Source organism: Pteropus vampyrus, unplaced genomic scaffold, assembly GCF_000151845.1.
Source record: "Pteropus vampyrus isolate Shadow unplaced genomic scaffold, Pvam_2.0 Scaffold271, whole genome shotgun sequence".
NCBI classification, from domain to species: Eukaryota; Metazoa; Chordata; class Mammalia; order Chiroptera; family Pteropodidae; genus Pteropus; species Pteropus vampyrus.
Window position 1 is genome coordinate 520,373 of NW_011889052.1, and position 16,168 is coordinate 536,540.

General features: G+C 51.7%; 1 protein-coding gene across 2 annotated transcripts in view; it reads left to right on the forward strand.

Annotated features, from left to right (window-relative positions):
• Positions 1 to 15,993, forward strand: part of PTPN23 (protein tyrosine phosphatase, non-receptor type 23) — a 28,032-nt gene extending 12,039 nt beyond the window's left edge. Inside the window, exons 3-25 of one of the 2 annotated variants that reach the window (XM_011375331.2) lie at positions 6,824 to 6,951; positions 7,201 to 7,277; positions 8,002 to 8,051; positions 8,205 to 8,336; positions 8,585 to 8,665; positions 8,761 to 8,892; positions 8,984 to 9,031; positions 9,421 to 9,477; positions 9,604 to 9,662; positions 9,847 to 9,926; positions 10,039 to 10,153; positions 10,569 to 10,634; positions 11,017 to 11,162; positions 11,454 to 11,765; positions 11,849 to 12,003; positions 12,100 to 12,251; positions 12,340 to 12,519; positions 12,613 to 14,341; positions 14,418 to 14,602; positions 14,692 to 14,796; positions 14,877 to 15,015; positions 15,099 to 15,212; positions 15,288 to 15,767. In XM_011375331.2, coding sequence (XP_011373633.2) covers positions 6,824 to 6,951; positions 7,201 to 7,277; positions 8,002 to 8,051; positions 8,205 to 8,336; positions 8,585 to 8,665; positions 8,761 to 8,892; positions 8,984 to 9,031; positions 9,421 to 9,477; positions 9,604 to 9,662; positions 9,847 to 9,926; positions 10,039 to 10,153; positions 10,569 to 10,634; positions 11,017 to 11,162; positions 11,454 to 11,765; positions 11,849 to 12,003; positions 12,100 to 12,251; positions 12,340 to 12,519; positions 12,613 to 14,341; positions 14,418 to 14,602; positions 14,692 to 14,796; positions 14,877 to 15,015; positions 15,099 to 15,212; positions 15,288 to 15,767 — 4,722 coding nt within the window. Of the gene's footprint in view, positions 1 to 6,823; positions 6,952 to 7,200; positions 7,278 to 8,001; positions 8,052 to 8,204; positions 8,337 to 8,584; positions 8,666 to 8,760; positions 8,893 to 8,983; positions 9,032 to 9,420; positions 9,478 to 9,603; positions 9,663 to 9,846; positions 9,927 to 10,038; positions 10,154 to 10,568; positions 10,635 to 11,016; positions 11,163 to 11,453; positions 11,766 to 11,848; positions 12,004 to 12,099; positions 12,252 to 12,339; positions 12,520 to 12,612; positions 14,342 to 14,417; positions 14,603 to 14,691; positions 14,797 to 14,876; positions 15,016 to 15,098; positions 15,213 to 15,287 lie in introns of both variants that reach the window. The other variant, XM_011375329.2, reaches the window with a different exon arrangement.
• Positions 15,994 to 16,168: the final 175 nt, after the last annotated feature.

Genomic DNA, 16,168 nt, shown 5'->3' on the forward strand with positions numbered 1-16,168 from the left:
AGTTAGAAAACCTTCGTCACCCAGATAAGATGTAATCAGTCGCTGATATTCTTCATCTTTATGAAGTTGCTTTTTTCTGCATTTCTTTAGATTTTTTTTTTCAGGCTTCTCAATAAAGCTACAGGTTTCTTTATGTAGGTTTTACATATATTTGGTTAAATTTATTTCTGGATTTTTTTGTTGTTGCTGTTATTGAGTGTCCTCCCCCGTCCCCTGTTACATTTTCTACTTGTTATGGTTGGTGTAGAGGAAAGCAGTTGAGCAATTTATTTTGTTAATTTTCTTTTTTCTGATAGTGTTTCAGCTCATTTTCTTGGGTTTTCCAAGTACACAGGCTATAGCGCACACACGTAATGATTTTGCCTTCTCTCCAGCAGTCCTTATTTTCTTGCAGTCGGCAGGCATTTCCAGGACAATACTGATAACCGTGAGGATGCGTGACTTGATTCTGGCGTCCGAGGTGTCAGCATTGAGCACAGTGCTGGCAGTTGTGCTGGTCTGAGAAGACCAGTGTGTGCATTTTGGGGGTGCAGTGGCAGTGGCACCACAGTCCTCTTAGGAGCTCTCGTCTCATAGGGGGCAGGAGCATCTGCACAGTCACACACTTTGCAGAACTGTGGAAAACTTGGAAAATAAGAGAAAAAGAACAAAACAACCATTCCTGGAGACAGCCATGGTGATTGTACACATTTCCTTTTTATTTAAAAAGCCAGAAGTTAAGCTAACAATGCTAAAGCACCAGTAGATGAAATCATTTTAATTGATGAGTTTCTTAAAATTTTACTGTCACAGTGTTTTCAACCTTTCTTAACTTGTGCCCCTTAGCAGTAAACAATAAACAATAACCAAAGGTTGATTTTGTAATGAATATTATGAACACAATTATTTTTCTATTTTTTAAATAAAAATCACATAGTACTGAATAATTTCAGCCTCAACTCTTCTTTGCCCCAAGCTGAGGGCAGAGCTTGATCCCCAAATAAGAGAACTAAGAGGAGCTCTTCATTTATCCTCTTTATATCCTGGAGTTCCAGTCATGCATTATTCATTCTGTTAACAAAAGTTTATTAATCCTTTCTTAATCTCAGGTACTCTTCTAGGCACTGTGGGGTCAGCAATGAACAAAAAAAAGTTCCTGGGAGTTCGGTGAAATTCTGAAAGGCACTAGTGAGGCACATGGGCATTAGGCCAAGTCTCCAGGGGTAGAGAAGGGGGCGGGAGAGTCAGATTCTGAAAAAAGATGCTGCCCAGTGAATGAGTGGCTTCATGAGGGATCCAGAGAGTGTGACGCTGGAGTAGTGGTTTCCTTTGGCAGTCTTTCGAGTAAGGTTTTATTTTTCCATTTCCACGTGGCTTATTGAATGCCTCCCTCAGCCTCCTGAAGTAGGTGGTCCCGCCCCAATCATCCATGCTGTGGTTCATCATAGTGACACAGTTCCTGGAGTAATAGGTATGCAAACCAGACCTAGATTTGATGTAGGCTCTATTCTCAAGCAAGAAACTGTTCTGCTGCTCACTGCATTGTGAAAGAGTTGGAAACGTTGTTATCAAGACCAAGTGTCAATTTGCTAATTTCACTTTTGAAAAATTTGCCTGAGTTTAAATAGTGGAAGGCTCCAGTTAAGGGAGCAGCATATGAATTCATTGCTTACCTTTTGGAGGGGTATATCATCCATATATTTCTGGATGAAGTTGAAGTTACCAGTCGTTACTGGTACTAATTTCTGAATAGCTGATGTAGAAAAGGTTGCTAGTCGGATTGAAAATATCTGAAATGAACAGGTCTGTAGTATACCAAAGTCAGTCATCAATACTGCTGGCTTATTGCCAGAGATGGCTGATTGGTGTGTAGTCAGTGATAGACAAGAAAACACAGCTACTGATTTCTATAGCATGTATTTACCTGCTGGAACTCAAGCTGTATCCTGCCAAGCCAGTGTAGACTTCAGACCCCCAGACTTATAACAAAAGCACAAAGAGAAACATGCTGCTATATATCTTTTGTTTATTTTGTGTTTTAGATTCTACATATAAGTGAACTCATATGGTATTTGTCTTTCTCCGACTTCTTTCACTTGGCTGAATAATATTCCAGTGTGCGTGCGTGCGTGCACATGCTCCCACGCCTGTGTGTATATACAGCTGTATGCATTCGTATATCGATGGACGTTTCGGTTGCTTCTGTATCTTGGCTATTGTAAATAAAGCTGTAATGAACATAGGGGTGAGTAAAAAGATGCCACCAATTACTGAATATTGATTTTTGTGTTTTATGTTTTTGTAGTTCTCTGTTCCTTATTCTCTTGCTCTCTTGTGTGTTGATGACTTTCTGTAGTGTTATATTTGAATCCCTTTCTTTTTATTTCTTATACATTTTTGGTTTGTGGTTACCATGTGTTTCACATATACCAAACTACGTTTGTAGCAGTTTAAGTTGATGGTCACTTAAGTTTGAACACAGTCTAAAATTGCTACAGTTTTTACCCTCTCCACATTTATGTTTTTGTTATCATTTTTATTTTTGTATGTGTGTCTGTGTATATCCCTCAGTTTATTGTAATTACACATGATCTTTTGCCTTTTAACCTTTGTACAAGCTTTATAGTTGGTTTGATCCACCGTCTTTGTCAGTGACAATTTTTTTCTTTCCTATATTTTCTTATATCTTTCCTATATAAAGAAGCCCCTTTAACATTTCTCGTAATGCTGGTTTAGTGGTGATGAGTTGCTTTAGCTTTTTCTCGTCTGGGAAACTCTTTCTCTCTCCTCTGACTATAAACGAGAGCTTTACTGGCTCGAGCAGTCTTGGTTGTAGATCTTTCCTTTTCACCACTTTGACTATTTCGTGCCAAACCCTCTGGCCTGCAGAGTTTCTGTTGAGAAATCAGCTGACAGTCTTATGAGTGCTCCCTTGTAGGTAACTTTCTGCTTTTCTCTCACTATTTTTAAGATTCTCTCGTTGTCTTTATTAACCTTTGGCATTTTAATTATGATGTGTCTTGGTGGGGCCTCTTTGGGTTCACCTTGTTTGGGACTCTGCCCTTCATGGACTTGTATGCCTATTTCCTTCTCCATGCTGGGAAAGTTTTCAGTCATTATTTCTTCAGATAGGTTTTCAGTCCCTTTCTCTCTTCTCCTGGTACCCCTGCGATGGGACTGTTGATACACTTGATGTCCCAGAGGTCCCTTAAACTATTCTCATTTCTTTTTTATTCTTTTTTATTTTTCTTTTTGCTGTTCGGATTAGGTGTTTTCTGCTACCTTGTTTTCCAGATTGCTGGTTCGGTCCTGCTTCATCTACGCTGTTGATCCCCTCTAGTGTATTCTTCATTTCAGTTATTGTATTCTTCAGTTCCGATTTTTCGTTTGTTTGTTTTATGTCTCCTTTTTTGTTTCCTATCTCTGTTGAAGTTCTCACTGAGTTCATCTATTCGCTCAAATTCATTATAACCAGTTTTTTAAACTCTGTATCCAGTAGATTGCTTGTCTCCATTTCATTTAGTTCTTTTTCTGGAGTTTTGTCTTTTTCTTTCACTTGAGATATGTTTCTTTCTTTGTCTCCTCGTTTTGGCTGCCTCCCTGTTTGTTTCTATGTATTAGGTAGATTTTCTGTGCCTTCCAGTTGTGACAGAGTGGTCTTATGTAGAAGATGTGCCCTGTGGCAGTCTCCCTGATGACCTGAGCCAAGCGTTCCAGAGGTGTCCCCTGTATGGGTCGTGTGTGTCCTCCCATTGTAGTTGGGCCTCAGTTGCTGCTGGCATGTTAGTGGGTGGGGGTTGACCCTCAGGCTGACTGGCTGTGACAGTCAGGCCTATAACACCATATATGTTAGGGGTTATTTCTGGGCTCTCTTCGATCCCATTGGTCTCTATGTCTTTATGCCAGTACCACCCTGTTTTGATTACTGTAGCTTTGTAATAAGTTTTGAAATCCGGAATTGTGAGATCTCCAACATTGTTCTTTTTCAAGATCGTTTTGGTTACTTGGGGTCCTTTGAGATTCCATATGAATTTTAGGATGGGTTTTTCTATTTCTGCAGAAAAATGCTGTTGGGATTTTAATGTGGATTACATTGAATCTCTAAAAGGTAAAACCTAAAAATGTAGATCATTTTGGGGAGTTTTGCTGCCTAACAATAATAAGTCTTCTAATACATCAATACAGGATATCTTTCCATTTTTATAATGCCTTTAATGACAAATAAAAAGACATTTAATGTCTTTAATTTCTTTCAGCATCATTTTAAAGTTTTAGGATACAAGTCTTTTGCCTTCTTGGTTTATTTCTAGTAATTTATTCTTTTTGATTCTATTGTAAATGGTTTTTAAATTTTTTTCATTGCGAATGTATAGAAAAAAATGATTTTTGTATACTTATTTCTATCTAGCAACTTTGTTGAATTTATTTCTTAGTTACAACATTTTTTTTGTGGAATTTTTAGGGCTTTGTACATATCAGATATCTCTAAACAGATAATTTTGCTTCCTCCTTTCCAATTTCGATGCCTTTTATTTCTTTTTCATGCCCGATTGCTCTGGCTGGGACTTCAGTATTATGTTAATAGAAGTAGTGAAAGTAGACATCCTTGTCTTGTTCCTCGTCTTAGAAGAAAAGCATTCAGTTTTTTACCAGTTAATATGTTAGCAGAGGGCTTTTCATACGTCACCTTTATTATATTGAAGTAGAGGAACTGACCTGATTTTTAAAGAAGGTGACACCGTTCTTAAAGAGAAGAAAATAGTTAAAATGTGAATTATCTTACTTGCCACTCTATTTTAAAGTAGCTAAAAACAATTTTTACTACTTCTAAAAATATTTAATTAAAATTTTTATTCATAATTTTAAAGTGTAGGAGATTATATTTTTCCACCCTAAGCAGAGATTATTAATTGGTATGTTTGTATATATTAGAGATATTCTTTAAAAGCTATATAAATTGAATTTTTCTTTTTAATATTATTAGTCTCTTATAAAGAAAACAAAAAGTGAAGTCACATACCATTGTTACAATAAAATTACCTTTTATAATTGCCCGTGTATGTACCTTTACTGAGATTTTTTTTTCCATGTCTTCAAGTTGCTATCGAGTGTCCTTTTACTTCAATCTACAGGACTCCTTTTAGCATTTCTTACAGGGAAAATGTAGTGGTAACGAATTTCCTCAGCTTTTGTCTGTCTGAGAATGTCTTTTTTTTTTTTTTTTTTAAACCCTTGTGTTGAGGGCTGACTTTCAATAGAATACAGAGAGGGAAGGGAGCTGCTTTGCTGTGTACAAAACTCTGACCATCTAGGAATATCTTAATTTTTCCCTTGGTTTTGAAGGACAATTTGGCCGGAATAAATTTTTGGCTCTTTGATTATAGAGAATAAAACTGACAGGTGTAGGGGGCGGTTGGAGGGTGAGGGAGTGGATAAGGTGAGTGTCAAAGCTTTAAGACCCCCTGTTCTGCTCTGGTCCTCCCCCATGCAGTTCATCAGCGGGACGGGCCAGAGTGGGACAGGAAGGATTGGATTAAAGGGCGATTTAGTATTTAAAAATATTTTGCTGGCACATCAAACCTGTTATTTTAGAGATGTTACTTCCTAGGATGTGGCTCCAGTTTTAAAAATGGGTTGGCTTAAAGGAAAACGTTAAGTGCAAGTGGTATTTGATTAAGGCAGAGGTGATGATGGGAGCGGGTGATAAGATGAGATTTGAGAAGCCCTGGCCCGTGGGATAGGGCCCCTTTAGGTGGCACCTCAGCAGTTTGGCTGTGACACACCTTATCCTTGCACTGGGCTTTCTGGAGGCCTTACCACAAGGGAGCTCTTCATTTCTGTTCAAAGAGGAGGCCGAGACCCAGGTGGAAGAGGGTCTCCCAAAACACCGCTGGCAAGTGGGCGAGTGCTGGAGTCTTCCTGCTCTGGGTCCCACAGGGCGTGCACGTCCCGTCTGAGCGTCCCAGACTGAGGGCTTGGACTCTGTACGGTAGTGTCCTGGAGGAGTTCTAGCCAGTTACGGCCAGCTCTCTGCTGGGATCCTGGCGGGGCTCTGGTCCTGCCACAGGTGCGGTGCGAATGCACAGCGGTTCTGCCCCACCCCCTCTGTGTACCTGCCTCTTGGAGGTATACTGTCTGATCTTCTGTTTGAGCAAAGGGATCATTTGCTTGGTTTTGTTTTATTCCCCAAATGGGAATAGCTTTATTGCTAATAAAAGTTGAAAATGTTCAATATAAAGAATATATAGTGTAAAGAATTAAATATACATCTCTCTCTCTCTGTATGTATGTATAGGATACGATAAGTTACTTAAACCCCATTGCCCAGGGATCATCACTTAACATTTTGGTGAATAACCTTCTAGATTTTTAAAATATTTGCCTCTATACATAGTTAGATATCAGTTTCTATATGGATTTTACATAAATGAAATCCCACCGTTCACCAGTTATAAACATTTTTTGCCCAACAATAAGTAGGTAATGGACATCTTAACATATCAGTGAATAGAGATCCTTGTCTTCAGTTTCTGTGGCTGCATTCTCTTGTGTGGGTAGCCGTAACATAACGTAGCACTGTGGGTCACAATTTAAGTATGTTAAAAATCTTAATGCATGTTGTTAACTGCCTTCCAGAATGGTGGGGCTGGTTCTGTCCACCAGCACTGGCCAGTGGGACAGTTTGTTGAATGACTACAGATGTAGCAGTGGGCTTTCTTTGGATCCCTTAGAGTGTGCAGTGTACCAACTCTGATGCATATTTTCTGGACATTTGTGGGCAGACAGACCTGCCCGTCCTCTACCCCAAATGATGGCAGGTCTGCTTCTCCCATCCTCCCCGCAGAATGCTGTCCGTGTCCCACGGGACTTTGAGGGCTGCAGCGTCCTCCGCAAGTACCTAGGCCAGCTCCACTACTTGCAGAGTCGGGTTCCAATGGGCTCAGGCCAGGAGGCTGCTGTTCCTGTCACCTGGTGAGAGCTGGCAGGCAGGGCTGGTGGGAGTCTCTAGGGTGCCTGGGATAGCCCAGGGGTGTCTGGGTCCTGGGTATGCTCCTTCCCTGCCCTCTCCTTTCTTCTCCTTGCTGCTCAGGATGGGGAGTGGTGTGGTGTGGTGTGGTCTCCCTAGGCCTCCCTCCCTCCAACCCTACACGGGGATAGCTGGTCCCTTCAGGGCCCTGGCTAGCTCTTTCTTATAAGATGACTGTTGTGGCATGTCTGCAGGACCGAAATCTTCTCAGGCAAGTCTGTGGCCCATGAGGACATCAAGTATGAGCAGGCTTGCATTCTCTACAACCTTGGTGAGCTGCCCAAACCCTTCCCCATGGCCTTGCCTCCCAGCCCTGTCAACCCAGGATCTCAGCTCAGCAGCAGACCACAAAGGCAGTGGGCTGGTGCAGGGAAGACCTGGGATTCTGAGGCCTCCACTGACCTTCCCCACAGCTCTGCCATCGCCTCTCTCCTGGGCCATGGCAGGGCCACCCTGCTGGGGAGAGGCCGTACGGGGCTGGCTACCACGCAGTATTGCTGCTCTGTTCTCCAGCTGGTGGAGGTGGCCAGGATGGCCTCTCTTCTTTGACTCAACAGCCCGTACCCCCGCCCCCCCTTTTGACTTTGGGCTGCTTCAGGCAGGAGAACATGGTTGGCCTCAGCTAGCCCTGCTGTCAACCTTGGTGACTCAGCTTCAGCTTGGTTCAAGGGAGAAGCTTTGGAGAGCCCTAGAGCCCTGTGTAGGCGTCCCTGAGCTTCAACACTGGACCTCTAGGCTGGAGGCAGGAGCCCCGCTTCCTCTCCCTGCACCCCTGCCTGGTACTGAGCAGGAGACTTAGGGCCTTGGTTGGACTTCCGAGTTTCTCCGTTTGCTCAAGCTTTGGTGTCCTAGACCAACTGCCCCAGTTCTCAGACCCTTGTTTTTCTGGCCCTGGGTGACAGCACTGCCCCCTCTGCCTTACCATCGACACAGGTGCAGGCAACCTGGGGAGCAGCCCCAGACTAGCCCTGACACCGTGTCCTCTGCCTCCCCAGGGGCACTGCACTCCATGCTGGGGGCCATGGACAAGCGGGTGTCTGAGGAGGTGAGGAGCAGGGAGGGGCCTTGGGCGGGACAACTGGGGAGGGCTGCTGACTGTTCTCAGACTCCAGGGTTGGACTGAGCCCCGCCCCTTGGGCGTGGCCACAGGCAGTGGTCTGGCTCTGCCTCTGGCCATCCTCCCTGTCTTCCCTCCCAGGGCATGAAGGTCTCCTGCACTCACTTCCAGTGTGCAGCAGGCGCCTTCGCCTACCTTCGTGAGCACTTCCCTCAGGCCTACAGTGTTGACATGAGTCGCCAGATCCTCACTCTCAATGTCAACCTCATGCTGGTGAGTCGAATCCAGGGGAGAGGACAGTTTGGGCTGGACCTTAGACCAGGCCCTGTGTAGATGGTGTTATGGGACATCAGGGGCCTTGGCTGTGATCTTAGAGCTCCAGGTGGATCAGGAGCAGGACTGTGCTGCTGGGAGCTGGGGGAGTGGGAGGAGAGAGGACAGTGAAGAGGGGACCCCTGTGGTCTGCCCACTGGGAGGGGCACGGCCTCCGGGTGAGCGCAGGCGATGCACTTGTTGCCTAGGGCCAGGCTCAGGAGTGCCTTCTGGAGAAGTCGATGTTGGACAACAGGAAGAGCTTTCTGGTGGCCCGCATCAGTGCACAGGTAGGGACCGGGGTAGATGGTGGCCCTCAAAGGACTGAGGGCAGGCCTTTGCTTTACTGCTGACACCCCACTGATGGCCTCGTCCTGGCTCCCAGGTGGTAGATTACTACAAGGAGGCCTGCCGGGCCTTGGAGAACCCTGACACCGCCTCGCTGCTGGGCCGGATCCAGAAGGACTGGAAGAAGCTGGTGCAGATGAAGATCTACTACTTTGCAGCTGTGGCTCATGTGAGGGCGCCGTGGCCTCTGGCTCTGGGCTGGGCTGGCTGAGTTGCCACAGCTCGGGATATAAGTAGTGACGTCTGTTCTTTCTTCTCAGCTGCACATGGGGAAGCAGGCTGAGGAGCAGCAGAAATTTGGGGAGCAGGTGAGTGAGTTGAGGTGAGGAGACTCAGGACTGGTTCTAGCCTTGTTAGTGAGATGCTAGTGGGGTCCCTTTTCTTAAAGAATAGGGAAAGTGGTCTTGTCACCCCCACATCCCCGGACACCCCCCTGCCGCAGGCCTGGTGTGTCCCACATGCAGCCCTAATTTTGGGGACTGAGGAGGCGTAGCGGACTTTCCACCGAGGGGCTGACTGGTTGGAGGTGGAGGACAGTGTGACACTAACCTCGGTGCTGTTGGCTTGGCTGGCACCCAGCTCCCTCCTCAGTTTCTTGCCTTCTAATGGGTTACCTAATGGCCAGGCAGGGCTCAGTGGGGTGGCAGAAGGAGAGTCCAAGCAGGACTGACCAGGCTCTGCTTGCTGTCCCCCACAGGTTGCGTACTTCCAGAGTGCCCTGGACAAGCTCAATGAAGCCATCAAGTTGGCCAAGGTAAAGCTGAGGAGGGGCCTGGCTGCTCCTCAGCCCTGAGAGTACAGGGAGCAAGCCTGGCAGAGCCGAGGGATGTCCTGCACTGGCCTTGGTCATTGCTGAGCCCCCTGCATCCTTACCCCACAGGGCCAGCCCGACACTGTGCAAGATGCACTTCGCTTCACTATGGACATCATCGGGGGAAAGTGAGTCTGTTGAGTGGGGTGGCCCTGGTTCTTTCTTGCTAGGAAGGGTCTCGGCCCACTGCCTGCATCTTTGGGAGGAAGCCACCGGTCACACACAGAACAGTGGCCCACGTGGGAGGCTGGGTTCTGGATCCCCGCTGATTACCCAAGAATCCTCATTCACTTCCCTTTTCTGGACACCCAGGTACAATTCTGCCAAGAAGGACAATGACTTCATTTACCATGAGGCTGTCCCAGCACTGGACACCCTTCAGCCTGTAAAAGGTCTGACGCTGAGTGGAGGCCGAGGATCGGGGTGGGGGGTGCAGGGGCTAGAACAGAGGCCGACTTGAGGTCTGCATGGGCCTGGTCTCCACAATGTGCCTCTTCCTCCCAGGCGCCCCCTTGGTGAAGCCCTTGCCAGTGAACCCCACAGACCCAGCTGTTACAGGCCCTGACATCTTTGCCAAACTGGTCCCTATGGCTGCCCATGAAGCCTCGTCGCTGTACAGGTGGGTGGGAGGGGCTGGCCCTAGCATTAGCACAGGTGGGCTTGGGATGTCTCAAGAGACATAGGCCGTATGGTTGCACATATATGTGGAGATTAAAGAACAGACAAACAGAAGAAAACTCATAGATACAGAGAACATTTTGAGGGTTGCCAGGTAAAAGGGGAGTTAAGGGGGATCAGTGAAAAAGGGGGAGGAGATTAAGAAGTACAAATTGGTAGATAAAAATTAGTCACGGAGATAAAAAGTATAGCATAAGGATTATAGCCAATAACATCATAACTATATGGTGTTAGAGGGTCCTTAGATTTATTAGGGTGATCACTTTGTGAGTTACATAGATAGATGTCTAATCACTGTATTGTACACCTGAAACTAATATAGTACTGTATGCCAACTGCTGTCACTTCTCCTGCAGTGAAGAGAAGGCCAAGCTGCTTCGGGAGATGATGGCCAAGATTGAAGACAAGAATGAGGTCCTTGAGTGAGTATGGGACTGGGGGTGGGAGGTATGGGGGTTACACACACCAGACCTCCCTAGAGTCCCCAGTGCCGCCTGCAAACAGGGAGAGTAGTGAAATGTCACTTCCCACCAGGTTTTCTAGCTCTGCCTCCCCACCCAGGTCTTGTGTGCTAGATTTGTAAGGGGAGAGTCACATGTCTTGGGAGGAGGATGTCTTCTCTCCCAGTGTTTTCAGGAGTGCTGTGGCATGTTCTGTGGGTCAGGCCAGGCGGTGGAGGTCAGGACGCTGACTTGCTCTCTGCTGGGATCTCAGATCTAGCTTCAGCTGTGGGGGGGCTCACCCTAGCGGCTTTTACATGTAGGAACTTGGGTCAGCACCCACCTAGTCCTGTTGCCCCCACAGCCAGTTCATGGATTCAATGCAGCTGGACCCTGAGACAGTGGACAACCTCGATGCGTACAGCCACATCCCACCCCAGCTCATGGAGAAGTGTGCGGCTCTCAGCGTCCGGCCCGACACTGTCAGGAACCTCGTCCAGTCCATGCAGGGTGAGTGAGTGGGGAGCGGGCAGGTGGAGGACGGGAATGTGGAAGTCACCTGCCACATTCTCCACGTCCCCTGTTCACCAAGGATGGAGGTTGCACCTCTCCAGGCACTCGGCACAAGCCTCTGTGGATTGCTACATCCTGTGCGCGCCGTGTCTGCATCGCTCAGCAAGCGTTGGGCTGCACACCGGCCCTTCACTAAGGGGGCACTTGTGTCTCTTGGGGGATGGGCCAGAGTGGGTGCCTGGCCTGCCTGCCTCAGGAGCTGTTCCCCTTCGCCCTTGCACACCCTAGTGCTGTCCGGTGTGTTCACGGATGTGGAAGCCTCCCTGAAGGACATCAGGGACCTGCTGGAGGAGGATGAGCTGCTAGACCAGAAGTTTCAGGAGGCAGTGGGTCAGGCGGGGGCCAACATGGCAGTCTCCAAGGCTGAGCTGGCAGAGGTGAGGCGAGAATGGGCCAAGTACATGGAGGTCCACGAGAAGGCCTCCTTCACCAACAGCGAGCTGCACCGCGCCATGAATCTGCATGTTGGCAACCTGCGCCTGCTCAGCGGGCCGCTGGACCAGGTCCGGGCTGCCCTGCCCACACCAGCCCTCACCCCAGGTGAGCCCCGCCAGTCCTGTGCCCCTGTGCTGAAACGCAGAGCTGGGGGTCCCTCTGGCCTCACTGACCACTGCTGCCCCCAGAGGACAAGGCCGTGCTGCAGAACCTGAAGCGCATCCTGGCCAAGGTGCAGGAGATGCGGGACCAGCGTTTGTCTCTGGAACAGCAGCTGCGTGAGCTCATCCAGAAGGATGACATCACTGCCTCGCTGGTGACTGCGGACCACTCAGAGATGAAGGTGGGCGGGTGAGCAGGATGGAGGGGCTCTGACTTGGCTCCCTGCTTCGGTGGTGAGGCCCTGAGTGTCTGCCCTCTACCCCCGACACTCTCTCAGAAGCTGTTCGAGGAGCAGCTGAAGAAGTACGACCAGCTGAGGGTCTACCTAGAGCAGAACCTGGCTGCCCAGGACAACGTCCTCCGGGCGCTGACGGAGGCCAATGTGCAGTATGCAGCTGTGCGGCGGGTGCTCAGCGACCTGGACCAAAAGTCAGTGCCTGGCCCTGTGCTCTTGCCCAGCGTCCCACCAGAGCCTGGCCACCGCTGCTCACATCCTGCTGGCCTTTCTGCCCGCCAGGTGGAACTCCACGCTCCAGACCCTGGTGGCCTCATTTGAAGCCTATGAGGATCTGATGAAGAAGTCCCAAGAGGGCAAGGACTTCTATGCAGACCTGGAGAGCAAGGTGGCCGCGCTCCTGGCACGGGCGCAGTCCACCTGCCAGGCCCGAGAGGCTGCCCGCCAGCAGCTCCTGGACAGGTGGGTATGGCGCCCAGGCCTCGGTGTAACTGTAGCCCAGACCCGGGCTGGGCTGATGGGGGTCTGGCTCCACTTCCTTATCTTGTCCCGCAGAGAGCTGAAGAAGAAGCCGCCACCACGGCCCACAGCCCCCAAGCCACTGCTGCCCCGCCGGGAGGACGGGGAGGCGGTGGAGGCAGATCCACCCGAGGAGCTGCGCAGCCTGCCCCCCGACGCCTTCTTGGGAACAGCCGCTGCGCCCCGCTTTCCTGCGGGCCCTTTCTCCACCTCCACAGGCCCAGGACCCCACTATCTCTCAGGCCCCTTACCCCCTGGTACCTACTCGGGCCCTACCCAGATGTTGCAGCCCAGGGCCCCACCGGCCCCAGGGCACCCTGCAATGGCCATGGTGCCAGGACCTGCTGTCTTCCCACCCCCTGCCTACGCACCGGAGCTGGGCCTTGTGTCCCGATCTTCACCACAGCATGGTGTGGTGAGCAGTCCCTATGGGGGGGTAGGGCCACCCCCACCCATTGCAGGTTTGCCGTCGGCCCCACCTCCCCATTTCTCGAACCCCGAGTTGGCTTTGGGGGTCCGGCCAGCCACCACCACAGTAGATAGCATCCAGGCTCCTATCTCGAGCCACACAGCGCCACGGCCAAACCCCACCCCTGCTGCCCCCCACTCCTGCTTTCCAGTGCCTCCATCACAGCCAGTGCCCACCCCCTACACCTATCCTCTGGGGCCCAAGCCACCTCTCACAGCGCCCCCAGCCCAGCACCACTTTCCTCCTGGGATCCCCACAGGTTTTCCAGCCCCGAGGATGGGGCCCCAGCTTCATCCCACACAAGCAGCGTTCGGGCCCCAGCCCCCCCAGCAGCCCCTTCCACTCCAGCATCCGCACCTCTTCCCACCCCAGACAGCGGGACTCGTACCTCCCCAAACCCCCTACCCCTTCCCCCCGCAGCCTGGTGTCCTGGGGCAGCCAGCACCCCTACACACTCAGCTCTACCCAGCCTCCTCTCAGGATCCCCTGCCCCCCCACTCGGGGGCGCTGCCTTTCCCTAGCCCTGGGCCTCCTCAGCCTCCTCATCCCACCCTGGCGTATGGTCCTGCCCCTTCCCCCAGGCCCCTGGGCCCCCAGGTAGCCCCACTCTCTATTCGAGGACCCTCACCTGCCAGCCAGGCCACCCCCAGTCCCCACCTGGTGCCTTCACCTGCCCCATCACCAGGGCCTGGCCCAGTCCCTCCTCGGCCCCCTGCAGCGGAGCCGCCCCCGTGCCCGCGCCGAGGCCCTGCAGCTGCTGACCTGCTGTCCTCTAGCCCCGAGAGCCAGCATGGTGGCACTCAGCCTCCTGGGGGCGGGCAGCCCCTGCTGCAGCCTACTAAGGTGGACGCAGCTGAGGGCCGGCGGCCACAGGCACTGCGGCTCATTGAGCGGGACCCCTATGAGCACCCTGAGAGGCTGCAGCAGTTGCAGCAGGAGCTGGAGGCCTTTCGGGGCCAGCTGGGCGACGCTGGGGCGCTGGATGCTGTTTGGCGGGAGCTGCAAGAGGCACAGGAACACGATGCCCGCGGCCGCTCCATCGCCATTGCCCGCTGCTACTCGCTGAAGAACCGGCACCAGGACGTCATGCCCTATGACAGCAACCGCGTGGTGCTGCGCTCAGGCAAGGACGACTATATCAATGCCAGCCGCGTGGAGGGGCTCTCACCGTACTGCCCGCCTTTGGTGGCCACCCAGGCCCCTCTTCCCGGCACAGCTGCCGACTTCTGGCTCATGGTGCATGAGCAGAAAGTGTCAGTCATTGTCATGCTGGTGTCTGAGGCCGAGATGGAGAAGGTGAGGGGGAGAGTTTGCAAGGGTGCCCGGGAGGGATCCTGGAGAAGCAGCCCTAACTGCCTTGTTTGCTCCTCAGCAAAAGATGGCACGCTACTTCCCCACTGAGCGAGGCCAACCCATGGTGCACGGTGCCCTGAGCCTGGCGCTGAGCAGTGTCCGCACCACTGAGACCCATGTGGAGCGGGTGCTGAGCCTGCAGTTCCGTGACCAGAGCCTCAAGCGCTCGCTCGTGCATCTGCACTTCCCCACGTGGCCCGAGTTGTGCGTCTGCTGCCCTGGGTGGTTGGGAGCACTGGGAGGGGTGGTGATGGCCCCAGCTTGGGTCTGACTCAGAGACCCTGCCCCTGCAGAGGCCTGCCTGACAGCCCCAGCAACCTGCTGCGCTTCATCCAGGAGGTGCACGCACACTACTTGCACCAGCGACCCCTGCACACGCCCATTGTTGTGCACTGCAGGTAGGGTGTGGGGCAGGGGTAGCTGCCAGAGGGCTCTTTCTCTGGGGGCTCTTGGTCTTAACACCCACTTCCTGCCACAGCTCTGGGGTGGGGCGCACAGGAGCCTTCGCACTGCTTTACGCAGCTGTGCAGGAGGTGGAGGCCGGGAACAGGCTCCCTGAACTGTCACAGCTGGTGCGGCGCATGCGGCAGCAGAGGAAACACATGCTGCAGGAGAAGGTGAGGGTCCGGGTGCTGGGACAGGCACCTGCCCCATGGTGACGGGGGCCTCGCCCAGCTGACCGCGACATGTGTGTCTGCAGCTGCACCTCAGGTTCTGCCACGAGGCAGTGGTGAGACACGTGGAGCAGGTCCTGCAACGCCACGGCGTGCCCCCGCCCTGCAAACCCTTGGCTGGCACAAACGTCAGCCAGAAGGTGAGGATGGAAACCCTGGGGGCTGCTGGGACAGACACAGCCTGTGGGCCCTGGTTTTCACTCCTTTCTTTTCAGAATCACCTTCCTCAGGACTCCCAGGACCTGGTCCTTGGTGGGGATGTGCCCATCAGCTCCATCCAGGCCACTATTGCCAAGCTCAGCATCCGGCCTCCTGGGGGCTTGGATTCAACAGCGGCCTGCCTGCCAGGTCCTGTAGAGCCCCCGGGCCTGCCGCCAGCCAGCCTCCCGGAGTCCGTCCAGCTCCCATCCTCTTCCCCACCCCCTCTATCTTCACCCCTGCCTGAGGCCCCCCAGCCTGAGGAGGAACAGCCAGTCTCTGAAGTCCCTAGTTTGGAGCCCCCCTCCTCTTCTCTGGAGCTGCTGGCATCTCTGACCCCTGAGGCCTTCTCCCTGGACAGCTCCTTGCGGGGAAAACAGCGGATGAGCAAGCAGAACTTTCTGCAGGCCCACAATGGGCAGGGGCTGCGGGCTGCCAGGCCTACTGATGACCCCCTCAGCCTTCTAGATCCGCTCTGGACACTCAACAAGACCTGACAGGGCTTTGCCTGCCTGGTCCTTCACACTACATCATCTCTTCGTGCCCAGGTGGGCCTGGTCTCTTCTTCCCATTCCTGCTGCCTTTAGCCCTGCCTGGTCCAGCCTGTACCCCTGTGGGGTGGAGATGTATTGCAGGCTTTGGGTCAGGTTCTGCTCCTTTGTGAGATCTGACATTTTTCAGCTCTTTGCTGTTGAAGTAATAAACCAACCTGTTCTATGGCCATTGTCTGCCCATTGTCTGCTCATTGCTGCCTCAGGGAGGGAGCCTGAGTCCCAGTAGCACCACCTGAAGCCTCTGGTGAGCTTGGATGGATGCTAAGATGACCTTGGGGCCACCCTTGGCTTCCACACCTCTGAGATGGTTAGGAAGGCCTCCCTTAACCTGTCCCCATACCTTT